Genomic DNA, 24,496 nt, shown 5'->3' with positions numbered 1-24,496 from the left:
AAGGAATAGGTGACGTTTCGGGTCGACACCCTTCTTGAGACTTAAGTTTTTTTAGTTGAGTTTAGAGATACAGTGCCCACCGAGTCCGCACTGACCTGTGATCCACAACACTATCGCGCGCGCGCACGCGCACACACACGCACACGCACACACGCACACACACACACACACACACACACACACACACACACACACACACACACACACACACACACACACACACACACACACATTTACACTTATATCAAGCCAATTAACTTACAAACCTGTATGCTTTTCAAGTGTGGGAGGAAACCGAAGATCTCAGAGAAAACCCACGCAGTCACGGGGAGAATGTACAAACTCCCACAGAGCACCTGCAGTCGCCATCGAACCCGGGTCTCCCGCGCTGCAGGCGCTGTAAGGCAGCAACTCTACCGCTGTGGCACCATGCCGCCCTTCTCTGTTTGTACTTTCCCCCTGTGATGGGCTGGGGTTCCCCTGGGTGCATGGGGATTTCTTCCCACATTCCAAAGATGCTCGGAATGGTGAAATAGCTCCTTAATACAAGAGAATTTAAAATGACAAAAAGACTCAAAGGCAATTGACGGGCACCCATGAGAGATAAGGAATTGCAGGATTACAGGAAAATAAGGAGGAGAAATGGAACTGATGGGATTGCTTCCTTGAATGTGGAATAAACCCAATGGATTGAATGGCCTCCTTCAAGTCTGAGAATTTGTGACAACTTAGGTGATGATTCTAAAGTCTCAAGTTCTCACTCATGATGTCACCAGGAAAACTTCCATTTGGTTTCAGACACCAGTGGAGTGAATTTCAGCATCACTGGAAGCTAAATCAAATTTTCACCTCAGGGGAGCGAATTTGCAGCACTCCATGTTTCCACACTCGACGGCTGCAATCTCACTAGGATCTGATAGCTACTAGTGGATGAGCTATTTGATAGTGAAATAGCATTGACTGGGCTTTAACTACCTAACATCACCACTTCTCTAAGAGAGCAGCATTTGACTGGTGCCAGCTGGACCATTCATTTCATAAATTATTTGTACAATGGATAAGCAGCTCTGTATTACTACCATTGATGTATCAAAGTCAAATTCTAGAAAGCTGACCGAAAGACAGGCAGGGGTAGCTCGGTGTTAGAAAAGGATAAGTTAGATAAGGTTCACTTTGATATTAATCAAGGAATACAAAAAAAACTCCACTTAATTAATACTGCATTATTCACATAGCATTATTGGTAGATGGGTATGTAAAGAATAAATATGTTGTCACATTACTGGCTGAGTTGTGAATTGACAGAATAAGCCTTTATTTGAATGTGGGGAGAAGGAAGACCGTGTTACACAGAAGATGAGACTTTGGTGATATGGTGTATTTAGATTACATCTGGGTAATGCCATTGTAAGAGTCAATGCTACATGCTGGTCATTTAAGGGGAAAGCACAACATAAGTGGTGATTTGATCCTGACAGTGACAATTTAAGCAGGTGGGAAATCTAGAACGGGGACATACTTATGATGAGTTTTGCATTCCTTGTTAGCCACCCAGGATTAAATTATAACTGTACAAGAATATCGAGGACAAATCTCAGTATCTGAAGAGTACTGTTTACTTGCTTTTATGATTACTTTCTTCTACATCTTTAACAATCCAAAATATATCAAAGACATGCAGGTTTGTAGCTCTGTAAATTGCCCCTTATCATAGAGCTAGTTAAAACGGGGTTATCGATGGTTGGTGTGGACTCGGTGGGCCAAAGGTCCTATTACCATGCTGTATCTCTAAAACTAAATCATGAAAATGTACTTAAAATGCAACTTATGGTTGAATCTCCAGGTAATTTGACAATGACGTGTAAAACTCTGCATAAAAATGTATAAATAAAAAATAAGAATTTTTCTTGAGTTATGAAGGCCCAATCTATTGATATATGTACTTTAACATTTTATCCTAGTTAAATTATTTATTTTGATTTGCTACCATCCAACATACCTTGTATCTCTTCTTACATCCAGGAACTGGACAGGCAAAAGGCTTTTCTTCTCCTCCATTCATGCACATGGAGCTCAGAATAGTTTCTGAACTAATTGCACTTTCTGTGGTCCAAGACTCATCACTGTCTGATTCTTCATAATCTACCTCTTCTTCGTCATATTCGCTACCTGAGAAAGAAACAAAGGGGAGAATTCAATAATAAAAACCGAAAAGTGTTCATTTTTTAAATCAAGGCACATAGTGCTGGAGTAACTCAGTGGATCAAAACAGCATCTGGGGAGGGAATGGACAGGCAACGTTTCCGGTCAGGACCCTTCACACTGGAGATATTTTGTAAAAGTCTAGCCCCAGAAGGACCGTGGCCTTTCCAGTAAATTACTGTTGTAATTAGTCACTACTGCCTCTGAATGGGACAGTTACATTGGTTCCTGACCTTGTACTGAATATTCTACATATGATTTTAAGACGGAGCTTATGCCATCCCTTAAAACAACCACTATTGTAAGAGTAAATGATGTTGGAAACCTTGGGTATTGGTGCTCCTGTGTCCCCAACCTGCCGAGGGTGCCAGGCTACCAGCTAACCCACCAAAGGAGCAGGCCAGGTATGTCTAAGATGTACATCGTAAACATACCTGCACATTAATTAATAACATCTTCAACATTTATCCAATTTTTATGTAAACTTTCCTATTCCCTCCACTGTGTTCTTCGGACATCTTTTCTGTATGTAGAACACCCTCAATATAAAGCAGTTTAACAAACTGTATATATTCTTTCTTCTCCATTCGATTCGGTGAGTTTGGACTTAACGGCAATTTGAAAATGTTTTTATTTTTTATTTTTTTATTTATTAGAAGTAGTGTACATTACAGTTATATAAGCCAAAAATGACATCATACATTTCCTGTACCACTTCATATTTTAAACTTTAAAAAGAAGAAAAGTAAAGAGAGTTAGATAGAATAGTAAGTGCGTGAAAGAGTGATCAAGAGAGACCCTTAGAAACGTAAAACTCCAAAAAAGAGGTAAGGAGAAAGCCAAAGAAAAAGAAAGGGAGAAAAAGAGTGCTGAGGATATATAAAAGTGAAAAAAAGAAAAAAAAAGATAAAAGGGATGTACCTACTTCTTATTTTTACTTATATTTGAAAATTAATGATTGTGATTCAGTTTTCTATTCACTTCAATGTCTTGAACACATGGATAACATCTGAGGTTTTTAACCCATTTCACTTTTCTGATAGTTTTATTTTACTTGCCACTTGCAGATTCTGGATAGTCACTTGCATTCGCTTCAGTGTGTGGATGATTACCCTGTTCTTCAACCATGACAGTGGTTCACTCAGAAATTGGGGTTCAGAGGTATCAAAGGTATTTTATTAGTCACATTCACATACACCGAGGTGTAGTGAATTGAAATGCTTTTTGCCATTTTGCCATTTTGCAACACACAAAATACACTGTTTAATACACTGCACAGTTCCCACTTTATTTCTGCTTGCTGTCGCTTTCACCAAAACATTCAACTAAGTCTCTGATTGCAACTGGACCTTTCATTACACAATTAAAATTATATTTGTCCACATTAGGACCATATCCTTCTTTGTCTTGCTTATATGATGTCTTTGTCTAAATGTCTCTTAAAAACTGATTGTATTTGATTCCACCTCCTCCTCAGGCAGCGCGCACAGATATCAACTACAGTCTATGTAAAAAAAGATTATTTTTTAAATGTGCAGGAAGGAACTCCAGATGCTGGTTTAAACCGGAGATAGACACTAAAGCTGCAGTATCTCAGCGGGTCAGAGAGCATCTCTGGAGAAAAGGAATAGGCGACGTTTCGGGTCGAGACCATTCTGAAGGGTGTTGACTCGAAATGTCACCTATTCCTTTTCTCCAGAGATGCTGTCTAACCCGCTGAGTTACTGCAGCTTTTTGTGTTTATCCTCTTTATAACTTCTTCCTCTTACCTTAAACCTCTTGTTTTTGATATACTTACCATGGGAAAAAGATTTTGACTATCTACGCTATCTATGCCTCATGATCTTATATACTTCAGGCCACCCCTTGATCTCCTTTCTCTCGAGAAAACAGGGATAGCTTATCTAATCTCTCCCTACAACTAATGTCCTCCATTTCAGATAACATCCTGGTAAATCTCCTGAGCACTCTCTCCAGCGCAACCCATCTATATGTTAGTTTGGTGATGAGAACTGCACACAATCCTCCAAGTGCGGCCTAACCATTTTGAAACATTTTCATTGATCAGTAGATGGGTTATGTGGATCGAACTGAAGTGGTCCACTGAAGATCGGTGGCAGGAGTGCACACAGATAAGCTGAGGTCTGGCATCCGAGGACCCACATCCTCCGAGAAAATGGCCCAGTGCCACGTCCCAGCTCTGCATCCTCAATCCTCCATCCCTATCCCACAACAGCTTCCCACGCAGGCTCTATCCACTTATTAACATCAATTTGTCAAAGTGCTGTCCTGAAAGAATCAATCCAAACTGAAAGTGGTGGGGACATTTCTGCCCCTAGCCACGGCTATCCAGAAGTCCAGAAGAATCCCAATACCTTTCAATGAAGCAGGATTAACACTGCGGTATTAGAGACCATCCAAACAGGCTTTGTCAGATTCTGCCATGGGAAGTTGAAATGTAAAAAGCAGTTCACAGAAAAATTCAAACAGAAAGGTGTACACAATGATGTCACCAAGTAAGCTAAATTAGCCACTTCTCCATTGGTAACCTCTGGAACCAAAACATTGCATGTTATACACCATGCCAGATGCTCCTCAACGTTTCCATCCAGAAGGTTAACAATAACAGCAGATAATTATCTCCAGGTGCACTGCAGCAGACTTTCTGCTACATTTTAGTCTCTATGCCAACAATGGGCTCTATCACTGGTCTGAAGTTCTTTCCTCTGTTCCCGAGACTACGACTTTACAACAACCACTTTCATATGCTTAATCGTGTAAATAGCAGTTGCTTGTGAACAAATTAGAGGTAATTGTGCAAGGGACCAGTGTAGTCATCATTTGAAGTCTGCACCACTCCTTCGGTGAAGATAGAATGTGCCAGGGCAGATGCCGGCAGTTCTTCTGACCACCATTGCCCACAACTCAGAAGGACAAATCAGCACTGCTAAATTTGGGATTAAGAGAAGTTAAACTCTTCAAATACAAATTGTTTTTGGCAGCTAATGCTGAAAGGAATATTTAATACCACTGCCAATCTCTCGCAGCAGAAGAACCTGGTTATCCCACCAGCCAGAGTTGAAAATATACATAACAGTTTGAACCATCCAATACTGAGTTGGAAGGGGAGGATGCGTGGGAGGTGGGGCAAGAATCATTAACAGCTTATTTTTTATTAGATTCCTGCTGAATTTAGAGCAGTATTGCAATTGGAAGAGACTATTTGGCCCTGTAAGTTAATTCCAGTGTTTAAACCATATATTTTCTCACTGTTCTTCATCAAACCACTTCCCAATATTGTTCTATTCCTTCCACTGCTGCTTTTATCTAGATTCCCATTAAATAAATCCACGTTTGATGTTTCAACCAGCTCTCAGTTTAGTGAGTTCCATATTCTAATAATGGATCATCTCAATTTCTACCACATCAAACTCTTCCATCATCTTAACAATCTTTAACAATCACACTTTACTGTTTTCTGCTTTCTAGTTTCGAGAAACCAGCATGATCCATCCTTCCATTATACCTTCCTCATCGCTTGCTTCACCTGTATGATAACTTTCAGTGATTCTTGTACAAGGATTCATGGATAAGGACACCCAGATATCTCAGAATACTTATACTCGCTGATCATTTAAAAATAAACATATTTTATTTGAATAATGTTTTTCTTCCAAAGTAGAAGCTGTGGTGGTATTTGAATTTTGGATGGACAATTTACATATAATATACCACCTGCCATGTCCTTGCCCATTCACTTAATCTGCATATATCCCCCTGAAGTTTTCTGTATCTTCCTCACAATCCACATTGACCAGCCTGGTATCGTCACAGACATGGGTGTATTACAGTACTCATCCAAATTGCTGACATAGGTTAGCAACAGTGAGGGCACAAGAACAAATCTCCACAGCATACCACGAGTCATAGCCTGGAAATAACACGTTAATTACTATTTTCTGTCTGCCTGTGAATCTATCCTCAATCCCCACTATATATATTACATCCCTGTGCGCATTTTTGTGTGTGTATGTGTGTGCACGCGTGTGTGTCTGTCTGTGTGTGTGTGTATGTGTGTACAAGTATGTGTCTGTCTGTGTGTGTGTGTCTCTCTCTGTCTGTCACTCTGTCTTTGTTTGTGTCTCTGTCTCTCTCTCGCTCTCTCTGTGTGTGTGTGTGTGTGTGTGTGAGTGTGAGTGTGAGTGTGAGTGTGTGTGTGTGTGTGTGTGTGTGTGTGTGTGCGTGTGCGTGTGCGTGTGCGTGTGCGTGTGCGTGTGCGTGTGCGTGTGTGTGTGTGTGTGTCCGTCCAAAAACACCAGACGAGCTAGTTCTGCCAATTATAGTTTCAAAAAGTAAGGTTTTGTCAAACATGATCTTTCATAAATGTATGTTGGGTTATTTGCTGTATCACCCAATACCACCCCTAAATTGGAAATTAAATGTTGGTCCAAGTAATATGCCACATTTTAGGTTATTTACTTTTTAAAGTTGCTGCTCCAATTTTTCTTGGTAATAATCGGCAGATCTACCACAAGAGCATTTTATCTATATTATTTCTAAAACTCTCACCTTGACCACTTCCGACTTGCTTTTAAAAAAAAAAACGCGCAAAAACTGTACCCTTTATCGCTAGGATTTTCCCCCCACCTTACTCACCGTTCTCTCTTCCAAGCACACCAAGTTTTGTTCCGATCGGTGGAAGATTACAAAAGTTATGAAGGTTTAAAAAATTGTGCGGTCAGCAGATTGGTCTTCTCGCCTGTCTGTCACCATGAAGGTAATGCCCCTTCCGGCACCCGCTGGAGAATAAAACCCTGGAGGCGGGACGGAGTCCACAAGTGCTGATTGAGTCTGCAAGAGTGGAGTCGGGAAAGTCGCTGTGTGGTGCCGCGGCAGGTGGCCCCTGAGTGGAGTGCCACCACCCCCCCCCCTTCTCCCCTACCTCCCTCCTCCTCACACACACCCTTTCCCCCTCCCCCCTACACACCCCCTCCCCCCCACACCCCCCTTTACCCCTCTCCTTTTCCACCCCCTCCCCCCACCCCCCCATACCATTTTATTGAAAGGCTAAGCAGCGCTGTTGTTGAATCTGTTACGAACATGACCTGAAAAATTACAACTTTGGTATCAGGTGGACTGATTTAATTGTTCCCGCCATTTTTGTGAACAGAAATGAACAAATAGGACCTAGAATTGCATAATTCAGTTTCGAAGCCATACATTCTAACAGTATCCAATCCTTGCAGCAAACCACAGAACACTGTAACGGGAATTAATGAGCGACGAGGCATGACGCCACTGCACTGCATGGCGATCAGCCAGATATCAGCCCCTCAGACAAGGGAAGACTGTACCTAGGACCGTACTGGAAGCTGGCTCTAAGGCAAGGCAGTTGGCGATCACAAAGTCGGCAAAAATATTTCTCCAATGTATGAGATTGGCTCTTTTGGTGTTTTCCTACACAGCTAACAGACTGCATAGATAAAAGCTAATATAAACATTAATAAATATCATAACGCAAGAAACGTTTCCTGCCCAAAAGCAGTTGGTATTGTTTTAACACTAAAGCTCACTGGTTAGAGGAAAAAACTGTAAACTACTGACATTTTTATAATCAAATTACAGAAGGGCAAAAACTCTACTGCTCTGCATTCTGAATAATAATTAGTCATTACCATTCAACTGTGGCATAATGTAGGCATTATGAATGACAGTTAGCTGGACTATTGGGAGATGTGCAAGCCTTGCTCCAGCCGTACAAGACATCTGTCTGCAAAAAAACTCACTTTTCAATAAGCACCAGAGGTGCTCCAAAGCTGCCCAGGCTGCTCGAAGAAGCAATATGGTGCCAAAGAGCAACTACGGTACTTTTCAAGGTAATGTTGCAGTACCTTACAAAGTCAATTACCAACCGAACAGGCTGACTCAAACAGTTTATAAAGCTAAACTTTCCATTCTCCTCTCTTCCTATACTGAACCCCCAATACCGTGTGCTTTAAGTTTGTATACTAATCTCTTATATGGGACCTTGTCGAAAGCCTTCTGAAAGTCCAGATATAACACATTCACTGGTTCTCCCTTATCCACTCTACTAGTTACAAGACCGCAAAATGTTGTAAACACTGCCCAGTCTATCATCGGCTCTGACCTCCCTACCATCGAGGGGATCTACCACAGTCGCTGCCTCAAAAAGGCTGGCAGCATCATCAAGGACCCACACCATCCTGGCCACACACTCATCTCTCCGCCGCCATCAGGTAGAAGATACAGGAGCCTGAAATCTGCAACATCCAGGTTCAGGAACAGCTGCTTCCCTACAGCCATCAGACTATTAAACTCAACTCAAACAAAAATTTGAACTTTAATAGCCTATTGCACTTTATATGCTTATTTATGTGTGTATATATATATTCAATGGTATATGGACACACTGATCTGTTCTGTATTTATTTATGCCGACAATATTCTGTTCTGCTGAAGCAAAGCAAGAATTTCATTGTCCTATCTGGGACACATGACATTTCATTGTCCTATCTGGGACAATTAAGTCTCTTGAAGTCTTAATTAGGCTGGTTCAGGATCAGGACCTCTGCGGCAGTCTCATTCAAAATACACACTCACAATTATATTAATTATATTATTTTTATATAATATAACTATACATAATTATATATGATTACAGTCATATTCACGTCATATATATATATATGGTATAATAATATATGATTTAAATAGACTGCAACACGGAAATAGGCTCCCCATGGTGTAATATGGGCATTGGACACTAGATGGCGCTTACTTTTTCGATCTCATTTTCCAATTAGTTTAATTAATTAATGTGCAACTTTTGGCACTGACGAGTTATGACTCCCTTCTCAATCATATTTTATCTAAATCTGTGCAAATTTTCATGTCGTTCCTAGACATGGGTCACGAAAGTTGATTTCTAAATGCACGGCCCACAGCCTGCAGGTGCTCCGGTTTCCTCCCACATTCCAAAGATGTGTGAGTCTGTAGATTAAATTGACCCTAGTTGTAAGATGTGAAACTGGGATAACACAGAACTAGTGTACGGGTGATCATTAGTGGGGCAGACTGGGTGGGCCGAAGGGTCTGTTTCTACGCTGTATCTCTAAACTAAACTAAAAGTGATTCTACTGTTCACACAAAGTGGAGGGAAATCTTTGTTGTCATGAAAACAGTTGCCTCCAACATGTTGTTGCTAAAACTCTTTTCATTCGTGAATGAATATACCTCTCAGGTGAATGTCCAGTCGGTACTGATCTGTGTTGGCAGATATTTGCACGTTAGTTGTGGCCTGAAATTCTGGTGACCACATGAAATACTTGGCTTTCATGCATTTGTCTAGAGTTACTTGAGCAAGGATAAAAATGGCTAGGACACATCAGACTCTTGGGCACAAAGGAAAATTTTCCATTTTCAGCCATTGCAAATTAATTGCGCTCTGGCAAATGTTTAAAGAAAAGTTTACAATTAGCAATTAAGAATTGGGAATAAAAGAAGCAGCTGTTTTACTGTGCGGTAACCACAGCAAATATAGTCTAGTTATAATCCAACGGCATTGTCTGAGTGTACCACACTATTTTAATCCATTTTACCATCTTCTCCACATATTTTTCCATGAATATTTGTGTTCTTTGGTGTTAATATTCAGAATTTTTTAAAGCCAGTGCCTATAATGACCAGCATATTCAGACTTTTCAGTAGTTTCTTGTTTATGCTTCAGATTTCTAGCACCTGCAGTTTTGTTTTTAATTTTCATCTCCTCTATCCATGTTTTACTGCAGTATTAATAGACCACTATAATGGGGCTGACGAGCATGCTCTTAATATGGCCTTTGCAAAATCTCTTCTGTGGAATCCATTTCTTACCTATAGAGGTTATTAACTTTATAAGAAGAGAAAATAATTCATGGGAACTCTAGGTATGAATTTTATTTCCTTGTCCATCTCAGCGTGTGGACTCCCAAATATACACATTTGCCTAGCCACATATCACATTAAATTTCACTTTTATGCGACTTGACATGACTTTCTACTATGGTTCACCATTAGCAACAGATTTTCTATCCATCAGTTCCACATATGCCATCAGACTAACTCACAGGTCTCTTCTTACTTTGCAAAAGAGAGCGCAGAGCATACAAGGGAGGTGGAGAATGCCAATCGATATTCACCTGTAGAGGGAACCCGAATGACCAGTCATAGCCTTCGGAGGTGGAGGTGGAAGTTGCACAGCTACCTTCTAATTTAATAATCTCAACCAAGTATATTTGATTCATATGGAGAGGACAGTGATAAACCATGAAAAATCATTGTTTGTGTATTAACAATTTTAACTCCTTTTTTACATTAATGAAATCCACTGGGATGTAAACAAAACAGCAACAGAAGCCAACCGGTCAGCTCTTCAAGCCTGCTTTGCCATTCAATATGTTCATAGTCGATCATCAAAATTCAGTACCCTGATCCTCTTTTCTCCCTGTATCTCTTGATCTCTTCACCCACAGTTTTAAACCAACCCCTTTTCAATATATTTAATGATATGGCCTCGGCCACCTTCCGTGGCAGAGAATTTCACAAATTTATAATTGTTTGCACAAATAAGTTTATCTTGCTGCCTAAATAACCCAACCCATATCATTAGGCTGTGACTCCTCGTTCAGGACTTCCCCACAATCGGGAAGATCTTTTACGCATGCCTGATTGTCCCAAACTCTCCATGTATCAGCCCTGCCATTTCAGCGTCAGGTATGTAAACTTATGCAGCAGTCCCTCCATTCTCAAATAAGGAGGCCAAATCTGCACAGAATATTCAAAGTATGGTCTCAGCAAGGCCCTGTATATTGCAACCTGGCATCCCTGCTCCTGCACTCAATTCCTCTCACTATGATGACTGATACTGATTCCAACAAGATTCAGTACAGAACGCCACAGGAGATCCTTCTTCCATGTTTGCTATCAAACTGTACAACTCCCCCCTTCTGTCATGGGGTATTGTATAATGTACCTTCTTCATTGCTTGTTGCACTTGCATGGATCGACTGTTGAACAAAGCCAACCAGATCTCGCTACTCTTTCCCTGTCTCCCAATCTCTTGTCTTTCACCGAATAATCTGCCTTTTTGCTACCAAATTTACTAACATACTCAACCACATTATACTGTATCTTCCATGCATTTACCCATTCATTCAACCTGTTCAAATCATTCTGGAATCTCTCTGCATCATTCTCAGGGTGAACACTTCCACCAACTTTGTGTCATTATAAACATAGACATTTCATTTAATACTGGGTCCTTCATCTCTAAAGGAGCTTTTACTCTCAACTCTGATGTAATAGAAAGTAATATCATAACAAATGGAAAATGCTTCTATGTATGTTAGAATGAGAGTAGTTGGATTAATGAGATGGAAGAATTAATAACAGGAATCAAGGAAATGGCTAATACATTAAGTCTAAGTTGCATCAATCTATACAATGAAGGACACTGCGAAGATATTTAATGAGCTAGTTTCAAACAATGTAGAAGAACATGTGACAAATATTATTATGATGGACAAAGTATTGGAAAAATAATAATGAGATAAAAGCCACATCACTTGGACCCAATGGCCTGCATCAAGGATATCAAGGATTTTAAGGGAAGTAGCCAAAGAGATGATGGAGAATTGGTTTAATTTTTTCTAAACTTACTGACTTCTGAGAAAGTAACAGTGGATTGGAATAGCGCTTATGTGATTTCGTTATTCAAGAAGGGAGGGAAAAAAAGGAACTATAGGCTTGTTGGCTTAACATTTGTTGTTGGCAAGATGCTAGAATCTGTCATGAAGGACAAAACAGATTATTTAGAGATGCTTAATGTAATTGAACAAAGCCTAAGTGGTTTTATGAAGGGTAAGTCTGCTTGACAAATGTGATATTCTTCAAGGAGATAGCAAGCAGTTAGAAGAGGGGAACCATCAAATCTTAAATATTTGGATTTTAAGGCTGAATTTAGTTTAGTTTAGTTTTTTAGTTTCGAGATACAGCGCGGAAACAGGCCCTTCGGGCCACCGAGCCACACCGACCAACGATCCCTGCACATTAACATTACCCTACGCACACTGGGGACAATTTTACATTCATATCAAGCCAATTAATCTATAAACCTGTTCGTCTTTGGAGTATGGGAGGAAGCCAGATCTCGGAGAAAACCCACGCATGTCACGGGAGAACATACAAACTCTATAGAGGATCAATGTGATCAAAGTAGTCAAGTAGTCAGGATCGAACCCGGGTCTCTGGCGCTGTAAGGTAGTAGCTCTACCACTACGCCACCGTGCCACCCAATTTGACAAGGTGTCACATTAAAGGCTGGTTCACAAGGTAAGAGCTCATGACGTTGGGGAATATTAGCATTGATTGAGGATAATCAGAACAATGAGCTTTTTTACATTAGAACAATATAATGAGCAAATGTACTAAGAATCAGTTCTTAACCCTAACCTATTTATAATTTATATTAATGACCTGTACTATGAGGCAGTGTAAGATATCCAAGTTTGCTGATGACACAAAAATAGATGATAGGGCACATTGCGATAATATTTGTATTCTGGAATGGGATATAGATCGGTTCAGTTTAGCAAATGGAGTTTAATGTGGGAAGTGTAAATCCTTACATTTTGTAAGAGGAAGCTAAAGCAGACTTTTATTGAAATGGATAGAGATTGTAGGTGAAGGAAATATAGGAGGGCTCCATGTATTCTCGTGCACAAATTGCAAAAGGTTAATGGGCTTGTGCAGCAAATAGTTGGGAATGCAAATGGCATATTGACCTGTATTGCAAAAGGGGTTATATTGTACAAGGTAATAAAGAGGCCATACCTGGAGTATTCTGCACAGTTTTGGTAAGTTTAGTTAAGAAAGGATAAATATCGGGTAGATGCACAAAGTCTCTTGCCCAGAGAAGGAGAATAAAGGACCAGAGGACATAGGTTCAAGGTGAGAGGGGAAAAGATATAATAAGAATCCGAACGGTAACTTTTTCACACAAAGGGTGATGGGTGTATGGAGCAAGCTGCTAGAGGAGGTAGTTGAGGCTGGGACTATCCCATCATTTAAGAAACAGTTAGACGGGTACATGGAACAAGGTTTGGAGGGATAAGGTCCAAGCGCAGCTGGGTGGAACTAGTATAGCTGGGACATTGTTGGCTGGAGTGGGCGAGTTGTGCCGAAGGGCCTGTTTTCACACTGTGTCACTCTATGACTCTATGTGGAGAAGAAGGAAGTTTCATTATGAGGAGCTAAACACCATCTATATTATTTGGATTTAGAAGAATGTGGAGTAATCTTGCTGACACATAGAAGATTCTGAGAGGACATGGCATGGAAGGTACTAAAATGTTTCCCCATGAGTAGGAGAATTTCAAACGAAGGATCACAATTACAAGATTAGGAGGCAGTCACTTTAAAATGGAGATTCATGCAAATTTCTTCTTGCAGAGGTTTTTCATTTGGAAAGAGCTGTGAGCGAAGGTAACTGAGCCTGATACTATTACATATGTTTCAAAGGCATTTAGACAGGGATTTGGATTTAAAAGGAGAGGAGGGATACAGACCTAATGTGGGTAAATGGGATTAATGTAGATAGGCAACAGAGTCTTCATGTACAACGTGGGCGAGTGCTGTTTCTGTGTTGTACAATTCTTTAATTCTATGATCAATATTCATAATCCCTTATGCCAAACCTTGAGCTGGATGGTTGAATCACTGCTCTAAGATGCAAAGAAAATATCGTGGAGGATATATTCTCATTGGACATTTGCCTAAGCATCAAAATAATTTCAAGAGCGATTTCTCTGAAAATGGATTTAATGCAATCCTTCCTTGGCAAGCCACTGATGATGGGAAGAAGGGCCAAGCAGTTTAAGAGTTGGCAGCAGTATGGACTCGAAGTTGAGGAGTAACCCTCCTGCCTTAAATTATATCCAAGTCTCACTGGATATTTGTTTGTTTTGTTTGCAGTATTCTGATTTTTAGCAGTTTTAACTGTGCAATCAAACTATTGTGGCAATAGAGTAAAAAACAGAACTATGCTGTTGGATTAATGCATTTGCTGCTCATATTATAGTGGGTTTCAGATGATTCTGATCCCACCCAGCATGTTTGCCAGCTTATAATACGTTCTAAACATACAAAACTTGTAGAACACACATTGATCCCATCACCAACTATGATTCCAATACTTTCATCCAAACCCTGACCCCCAATTCTGGTCCTAAATCTACATAATTCTAAAATCTATGTTTCGTCATTCTAGCTTTTTCAATCTATCAACGTAGAATTGACTTTAAAACAAGTTGTTTGAGAAAATGGCATTTCCACTTTGAGATTGTATAAATTCCTATATACAACGCCTTCCATAATGTTTGGGACAATGACCCATCATTTATTTATTTGCCTCTATACTCCACAATTTGAGATATGTGATAGAAATGTTAACGGGCCATTTTTATACATGTAGAAATTACAGCTCTGTTTTGAGACTGAGAAACAAGAGTAAAACTGTTGGAGACATCAGCCAAACATTAGGCTTACCAAAATCAACTGTTTGGAATATGATTAAGAAGAAAGAGAGCACTGGTGAGCTTACTAATCGCAAAGGGACTGGCAGGCCAAAGAAGACCTCCACAGCTGATGACAGAAGAATTATCTCTATAATAAAGAAAAATCCTCAAACACCTGTTTTACAGATCAGAAACACTCTTCAGGAGTCAGGTGTGGATTTGTCAATGATCACTGTCCGCTGAAGACTTCATGAACAAAAATTCATTGCAAGATGCAAACCACTGGTTAGCTGAAAAAATATGATGGCCAAGTTACAGTTTGCCAAGAAGTACTTAAAAGAGCAATTCATTGGCCGGCAGTTCATTCTACAGAAACATAGAATGAACTATGGGCGGTAGGAATGGAGGAGCTAAATACTATTAAGATCACCAAGGAGGTGGTATTAGGGAAATTAATGAGACTGAAGGAGGATAAATCCCCTGGGCCTGATGGATTACATCCAAGGGTCTTGAGGGAGATAGCGGTGGGGATTGTGGATGCATTGGTGATAATTTTCCAAAACTCCCTGGAGGCAGGAACGGTCCCAGTGGATTGGAAAATGGCCAATGTAACACCTATATTTAAAAAAGGAAGTAAACAGAAAGCGGGTAACTATAGACCGGTTAGTCTAACATCGGTGGTGGGTAAAATGTTAGAGACAATTATTAAAGAAACACTAACGGGGCACTTGGATAAACATGACTTCATCGGACAGAACCAGCATGGTTTTGTGAAGGGGAAGTCCTGTTTAACGAATTTGCTCGAATTCTTTGAGGAAGTAACAACCCGGGTGGATAAAGGGGAACCGGTGGATGTGGTATACTTGGACTTCCAAAAGGCTTTTGACAAGGTGCCACATAAGAGACTATTGCTAAAAATAAAAAATTATGGAATTGGGGGTAATATATTAGCATGGGTAGAGGATTGGCTAACAAATAGGAAGCAGAGAGTGGGGATAAATGGTTCATACTCGGGATGGCAACCGGTAACTAGCGGGGTTCCGCAAGGGTCGGTGCTGGGACCCCAGTTGTTCACAATTTATATAAATGATTTGGAGGAGGGAACCAAGTGTAATATATCAAAATTTGCGGACGATACAAAAATGGGAGGAAAAGTAGGGGATGAGGAGGATAGGAAGAGTCTGCAAAAGGATATAGATAAGCTAGGTGAGTGGGCAACAACTTGGCAGATGAAGTTTAATACTAATAAATGTGAAGTCATTCACTTTGGGAAAAAAAATGATAGGGCAAGTTATTTTCTAAATGAGGAGGAGCTGCGTTGTAATGCAACGCAAAGGGATCTAGGGGTATTAGTACATGAATCACTAAAAGTTAGTATGCAGGTGCAGCAAGCAATCAGGAAGGCCAATGGAGTTTTGGCCTTTATTGCTAGGGGGATTGAGTATAAAAACACGGAGGTCTTGCTGCAGCTGTACACAGTATTAGTGAGACCACATTTGGAATACTGTGTACAGTTCTGGGGTCCATACTTAAGAAAGGATGTACTAGCCCTGGAGGCAGTGCAGCGAAGGTTTACAAGATTAATTCCTGCAATGAGGGGATTGACATATGAGGAAAGGTTAAGTAGGCTGGAACTCTACTCTTTGGAGTTTAGAAGAATGAGAGGCGATCTCATTGAAACATATAAGATCGTGAGGGGCCTTGATCGGGTGGATGCACCGAGGATGTTCCCAATGATCGGGGAAACTAGAACTAGGGGACATAGTTGCAGAATAAGGGGGGGCTCTTTTAAAACTGAGATGAGGAAGAACTTCTTCACCCAGAGGGTGGTTAATTTATGGAATTCACTGCCCCAGGGAGCAGTGGAAGCAGAAACTTTAAATATATTTAAGACTAAAATAGATGGTTTTTTAGCTGCCAAGGGGATAAGGGGCTACGGGGAGAGGGCAGGGATATGGACCTAGGTATGGTTAGTATAGTAAGACCTGAGTGATCTCCTGGACAAGTGTCGATCGCCTAGATTGGGGTCGGAGAGGAATTTCCCGGATTTTTTTCCCGAATTGGACCTGGGTTTTTATCCGGTTTTTTGCCTCCCCCAGGAGATCACGAGGTTTTTGGGGTGGAGAGGGGTGATAGCGGTATAAAGGGGAGGGTAGTGTCTTGTGTTCTGTGTCTTGTGTCTACTGTTTGTGGGTAAGTGTGTCTGTTTAGTGTTCAGCCATGAGCGAATGGCGGTGCGGGCTCGACGGACCTGGTGGTCTACTCTCGCACCTACTTTCTATGTTTCTATGTTTCTAACTGGGAGTATGATCCCAAACATACTGCTAAAGCAACAAAGGAGTTTTTCAAAGCAAAAAAATTGTCAATTCTTGAGTGGCCAAGTCAATCACCTGATCTGAACCCAATTGAGCATGCCTTTTATATGCTGAAGAGAAAACTGAAGGGGACCAGCCCCCAAAGCAAGCATAAGCTAAAGATGGCTACAATACAGGCCTGGCAGAGCATCACCAGAGAAGACACCCAGCAACTGGTGATGTCCATGAATCGCCTACTTCAAGCAGTCATTGCATGCAAAGGATATGCAACAAAATACTGTGTCCCAAACATTATGGTGCCCTGAAAGAAAAAAGGGGGGGGGGGGGAGACTATGTATAAACACTGCTGTAATTTCTACATGGTGAAACTAAAATGGATCAAAATGGCCTTTATTAAAATCTGACAATATGCACTTTAACCACATGTGATTTTTTTCTATTACAAATCTCGACTCGTGGTGTACAGAGGCAAATAAATAACTGATGGGTCTTTGTCCCAAACATTATGGAGGGCACTGTATAATGATCCTACAGAAAGTGAAAAACACGAGGGAAAATAAGTTATCCCCTCACTGTTTGGTTAAAAAGCATGCAATCCTGTGAGCATGTGGAGATTTGAAGCAGTGAAACTGAGAGCTCAAGAATTTAAATCATTCACAGCTTTGACATCTAACATTTACAAAAACAAAGTGCGGTTTATAAGTTTCTCAGTGAGATTTCTATAGATCAAACATAATAATGAACGTGTTTGTGTGACATTCAGCACTATGCATAATGTACAGCAGAAATATTACAGACAGGCTGATTTAAAACATATTTAAAATAAAGTCAGTTGGCAATGGGACTGGGAACTACTTCCCACTGATCTTTTTCCTTTAGGGCAGTGAGGAACAACTGCCAAATATTTTACATATGAGCAGCCCGACCACTGCAGGTTTTTAGCTAGCTGGTTATGTTTGAAATCAAAAAGTGCAAAGAAATGGCTTTCATTAATAGATCATAGGCATCCATACCCTACTTCAGATGAAAAGGACCCTAGTCTGATGCCTAAATCATTATAAATTGCTGCTGAATTGATTTTTAACACAGGGGTGGTGTGAGCCTTTAATTATCCAAAACCTTTATCTCTTCTCTCGTTATTCCTCTGCTTAAATATTCCTTTGTTTCATGTCCAATATTAAGGAGTGTGAAGGAGAAAAGCAATGAACTACCTGTTACATGGAACAATTTTAACTTTGGGTCAGTATTAATCAATGAATATGAATATGATTTTCTGAGGACATTGTATTGGGTAAATTACAAACTGTAATATTGCTTGAAACCTATAACAATTCCGGTGTAAATAATCCTAAGGAGCATAGAGGATCTGTAATACGTCTGAGCTCAAAAAAGGAAAGTTGGGAAATCCACCAGAAACAAATGACACTAACAAACGGGCATAAACATGAACTGAAAATCTTTCAATCGAAAAATAACTGCAGTGTCCTGCTCAGCTTAGAAAATTAGATAGATACTTCATTTATTGGAAAACAATAGTTCCTGATATTCAAAAAGGGTGTTAAAAACCACCCCAGAGATATTATATTTTAATACTGAAAGTATGTTGGATGTGTTCATTATGTGCTGCAGACCCAACCATTATAATGTATGAATAAACTGATTTGTATCCTCTCCATCTGTGAAGGGGTTAACTCAAATATCAGAACCTGACTTCCATGGCCACAGGGTGGTAATGAGTTACACGCAGCCACTTTCCAGCCCACCAACCGTGCCTGGAACCTTCTCGCCCACCTACTGAAGGCCCATCTTCCAGCCATGACTCTGGTTAATGATGGGGCACCTTGCCATGTAGCCGTACATTAGCTGGAGAGGGAAGCATTCCAGCTCCTTCTGGCTCACAAGCATTGCTCTATTAATAACAACTGCTGTATCTGGCATTTCTACCTCTCTCTAGCTGCTGAGTTTCCCCAACCCTGGAAATCTCCAGGAGCCAGTGTTAAACATAAGTGACTGCCAAAATCTAAAGATCAGAGCCTTGTTAACATTGTATAATTGCAGATCTAGTTCTCCAAAGTGAATTACTTGCACACCCACAAAAAGGCTGCTGCTCGATCAGAATGCAATTTCAGAGCAGATTGAGGTGCAGTTTCAAATGCTTACTAATTTAACACAACTCCCACCCATTGTAGGGATTTTAAAAGATATCCATGTATGGATATAGAAAATGAAAGCAAACAGAGCTAATCAGTGACAGCAGTGGAGATGACACAGATAAATACAATACCTAAATATATATATTTTTTGATCATTCAATTTGTCCAAAGATGTGAGACTGTTGAGGCTACAATTTTCAGCTTTGAGTCAAACAGGTACAAAGTTAGGATCAAGTGCCCACTGAAGGCCACTAGTTTGAAAATTGGCCAACTTCTCAGAAAATACATAAACAGCCTGATAAAGTCCTGAAGCATTCTATGAAGTCAGAAATATAAATGTTCTATATAAAAAAAACAAGTATGTACCTACATCTGAGTTTTTCTCTTGCATTACAAAAAAAATCACATGTGGTTAAAGTGCACATTGTCAGATTTTATTAAAGGCCATTTTTATACATTTTGGTTTCACCATGTAGAAATTACAGCTGTGTTTATACATAGTCCCCCCATTTAATGGCCAGCGGGAGGCAAAAAAATGACTGAGGGGGGGGGGGGGGGGATTGAAACTGCGATGACAGCGTCTGCTTGAATGGAGAGCGGGTGGCGGTGCCGCGAGCGCAAGGGCATTGTGACGTCCGCAACTGCTGATTTAAAGAAAAGAGTAAGTTTTCTGAAGGATTTTATTAAAAATGTGTACAGAAAAATGGATAAATTTAATGAGGAGTGGATTTGTGAATGTAAAAGTAAAATCGCGAGCGAAATGGTAAAAATCTCGGCGTTTTTGCGTCTGGTTTTCACGGAGTAACGAATCAAAGGCAAAATCAAAGGCAAAATGTCAAAGGCAAAATGACTTACACCCCCACACACACACACACACACACACACACACACACACACACACACACACACAAAGTTTTGAAAGTATATAGATAGATAGATATAGATAGATTTTCTGTGGGAATGCACATTATCCATTTAAAGGTGTTCCTGAATTTATTCTGCCCCATATTTGTTCTTGTTATCCAAGGAAAGCCCTTTGTTGGCTACTCCTGATAAAACATAAATATAAAAAACACTGCACCTGCATCTATTAAGAAACAGAAAATGCTGGAAACACTCAGAAAAATTAATTATTTATATTTTTTGAGCTATCACATTGTCATCTGCATTTACTAATCCCAACAATCGGCCCTTGATCTACAGCCCCACCCACCACTATTACTAACCATTGAAAATGCTGGCCCCATATCTTCTCACCCCCTTCAATGACTACTTTCAAAACCTGATCACCCAAATACAGCCATAATGGCACAACTGTATGTTTCTCATATCTTCAAAATATTTGACCAACATATGAAAGCAAGGACAAAAGAAAAAAAAATGTTGAATATACAATGGAAAATGTTTGAAATATTGCAGTATTTGAAAGATGGAGAAATAAATCTAAATTAAATCCAACTGATTTGTCGCTGTATTCTATCTTTTTTGTATTGTGAAGCAATTATTTCTATCACATATCACTATACTTAAAATGCAACTAACTGAGATGTGCATGAACATTACAGAATAATATGCAAACCTTACATCAGTGGTCAGTTTTATGTTTGCGAATGGGAAATTTTAGGAGAAAATTCCAAGGGTTTTCTGGGGATTTATGTACATTTACAGAGAATGGGATTGTTTAGGGATAATAGTTCAGGGAAACCCTGAATTACTATGTTTGATTGAACATTTTGAAGAGGTAACAAAGAAGTGATGAAGGCTGTTTGGTAGATATTTTCTACATGGACATAAGTAAGGCATTTGGCAAGATCGCACATGGTAGCCTGGTCCGGAAGGTTATGGCATAAGGGAACCAAGGTAGGCTGGCTAACTAGGTCAAAAATTGACTTGGTTATAGGAGGCGCAGAGTAATGTTGAAAGGATGATTTTCTGATTGAAAGACTGAGACATGTGATGTACCACAGGGATACATGCAGGAACTTTACTGTTTAAAATATATATTAACAACTTGCACATGAATGTATAAATTATGGTTGGTAGGTCTGTGGGTGAAACAAAAATGAGTGGTGCTGTGGAAAGCAAACAAGGCTATTTAAGGTTAAAGCAGAATTATAGAATGGAAAGTTGTTGGAGTACGGGCAGATTGAATATGATAAGTGCAAGGTGATACATTTTGGGGAGTCAAAGAAAAATAGTGCATATACAGGAAATGATACGACACTAAAAAACATTGATGAACAGAATCCTTGGGCAGTTGACATACTTGCCTTCGTATATTGTGGCGTGGAGTAAAGAATGTTGTGTGTAGCTTTGTAGAGCACTGATCTGGGAAAACCTGATGTGTGGTTCTGGTCACCACACTGCAGCGTGGATGGGAGAGGGGTGTGTGGTTGTACCACAGTAGTGTGCGATTCACCAGGGCCTTGACTGGTTGTGGTGAGGATAGTATATGCTCGGCTTGTTTTCTTTAGAAGCTGATAGAAGTATACATAATTATTAAAAGCAAAGGTATGTAATTAAAGTATTTTTCTCATTGTAAATATCAAAAATGAAGGCATAAATTTAAGTTGAGAGAAAGGAGTTTTAAAGGGTATCTGAGGGATAAGTATTGTTTGCATCAGAGAGTGGTTGATATCCGAAACTTGCTGCCAGAGGTAGTGGTGGAATTAGATATAATTACTATGCTTACGAGGCAGACACAATGTGGAAACAAGGAACTGCAGATGTTGGTTTACAAAAAAAGACACAAAGTGCTGGCGTAACTCAGCAAGTCAGGCAGCACCCCTGGAGAACATGGATAGCTAACGCTTCGTATCAGGAACTTCTATTATACTGTCAGGGAAAATGAAGTTTTGTTTCACAGCAAAGATAAGGGCCTTGACCTAAAATGGCACCTAACAATATACTCCAGTGATGCTACCTGACGCCCTAAGTTACTCTAGCATTTGTGTTTTTTTATGTACTTTATGTACTTTAGGCATTTTGCCAAACATTTAAATAGGCAAAACACAGAAGAATACTCTCCTACAGCGGGAAAATGTCAAAGGACAAAAAGTGCCTGTTTATATGCTGAACCAATTTTACTAAACACGATTGCTTTTGCATCTTTGCACCTGTATAACAGGAAAATGTAAACAGTCGAATCTCCTGGGATCTTGTGGATCCCACCCCCATCACCAGTGCTATAGTTCCCTCACGCACCCCAAAGTCATGCAGGATGTCAGATAACTGTGAATTTCGCCTGGTGGAGGTAGGTGGCAGTATTAATGGGAATATTAGGAGAATAAGTTACAGGGAACATTACGGTGGGAATGGGATTGATCTGTGAGACAGCTTAAATGACCTTCCACCATATTGTGTTAGTGGCAGCAGCGTGTTAGTCATTTTTTTGTTTTTTTAGTTCAGGTATGTCCAAATGTTTGTTTTAATGTCTCTCGGTATGTCTTGTGTGGAGGGTGGTGAGGGGGGGTAAGGGGGCAACCGCTTTCGGTCGCCTCCTCCATGGAGAGGCGACATTTTCAATGTCGCCTCCCTCGTGGCCTAACACCATGAATTGGTGCGGCCTTTCCCGGAGTTGGGCCCGGAGCTTCAGTAGCGGGCGCAGCGTGAACTTTTCATTGCGGAGCGGGCGAGCCCTCGCCGAGGGTCGCCCGAAGGGAGTGCTCCGATCGCTGGCCCGCCGACTGATACATCCTGAAGCCGCGGTCTGCGGAGCCTGGGATCCCTCGTTGGAGACCCCGGAGGAGAAGAGCTCCGACCGCCAGCGTACAACGTCTTGAAGCCGCGGTCTGCGGTGCTTCTAGCCGCGGCGCGGCGGGGACTTAGATCTTCGACCGCCGGCCTGCAGCCTACATCATCTTGAAGCCGCAGTCTCCAGTAGAGAAGCACTGATTCGGGACTTACCTTGCCTGAACATCTGGCCGCCCGCAGCGGCGACTGCGGAGGTTTGTGGTCCCGACCAAGGAGAAAAATGGAGGAGGACTGACTAAACTTTGTGCCTTCCACCACAGTGATGAATGCTGTGGTGGATGTTTTGTGTTAAATATTTATTGTGTATTGTGTGTTTTTTTATTGTACTGCTGCTGGCAAGTTCATTTCACTGCACTTCATTGTGTATGTGACAAATAAATCTGACTATTGACTATTGTCACGGAACATGAAGTCTTGTTTCACAGCAATAACAAAAGGAGTTAACTTTTGGTCTAAGAGTTGCATTTCAGCTTTCCAACATAATGACTTTTAAACATCTTGGTATACACTTCTTTCTGTACCCGAGAATGACCACAATTCATCCACAATTGTAACAGGCTAATTATCTAGTCAACTTCATATCTATGTTGCTAACCATATCCTCTGTACCTAATCAATTTTCCACTGAACTTCTGTTTTCTTTCAAAATCTACAAGTTAAGGATTGACCTGCGTGATTTCCCCCTATATATAGATACCAATATTTGCGAAATAAAATGAATGATGACATGCAAAAATAAATCACCTGACAAACACAGAATCTCCAGAGACCATAATTGACGGTGGTAACCGTGCTGCAAAAAATGGAATAATGAAAGCAATGGTTCAGGGATCACATTAATATTAATTCCACCATAAAATAGTTTAACACAAGACTATATACTGTATGCAAGGAAAAAGCTATCCATGATATCTTTACCTGGGGAGCTATTAGAAAACTATATCTTTGTAAAACTGAATAGATTTTGGCCTTGCATATTGTATTTTAGCATGAAACTGGAAATGTAATTTTAATTGGGCTGAGACCCTGTGCCTTTGGATATTCAAATACCCCACATTTTTTTTTTGCTAGTCTGGCAGGTTTTATCCCCGTAATAGGATGAATAGAGAATGTAGAAACGTATGAGGCTTGTAAGCAACATAAAAAACCCATTTTCAGCAATCCACATGCATCTCATTAACTATGTATTCACTATAATACATTTTAATCTTTCTCACGTTCGATATCCATCTTCCTGAATTATTTTGTGTTAAGAAAGGAAATCTTACTTTCCATCTGAGAGAGTAAGTAATAATAATTGTAATTATGGGGGATAGGGATGACGAAAATAGAGGAAATCTGAAATGTTATCTAGCTTTCTGTTAGGAGAGATGAGATCATCACCAATCCCGTCAGCATAGTTGAACATAGTGGCAGAGGGATGCCCATTCTTCAATTATGCATGCCAGAAAGTTAAACTAAATGTAATCTCTGAAAATTCAGTTCCTTCCAACACAAACAA

General features: G+C 40.3%; 1 protein-coding gene across 2 annotated transcripts in view; it reads right to left on the bottom strand.

Annotated features, from left to right (window-relative positions):
• jazf1 (JAZF zinc finger 1) overlaps positions 1 to 24,496 on the bottom strand; it is a 230,828-nt gene that overhangs the window by 10,437 nt on the left and 195,895 nt on the right. For both annotated transcript variants that reach the window (XM_033047468.1, XM_033047475.1), the window contains one exon: positions 2,000 to 2,169. In XM_033047468.1, the coding sequence (XP_032903359.1) occupies positions 2,000 to 2,169 (170 nt within the window). The remainder of the gene's footprint in view (positions 1 to 1,999; positions 2,170 to 24,496) is intronic.

This window comes from Amblyraja radiata, chromosome 2 (genome assembly GCF_010909765.2).
Source record: "Amblyraja radiata isolate CabotCenter1 chromosome 2, sAmbRad1.1.pri, whole genome shotgun sequence".
NCBI lineage: Eukaryota > Metazoa > Chordata > Chondrichthyes > Rajiformes > Rajidae > Amblyraja > Amblyraja radiata.
Note: the sequence above shows the minus strand (reverse complement) of the source record. Positions and strands in the feature narration are given on the sequence as shown.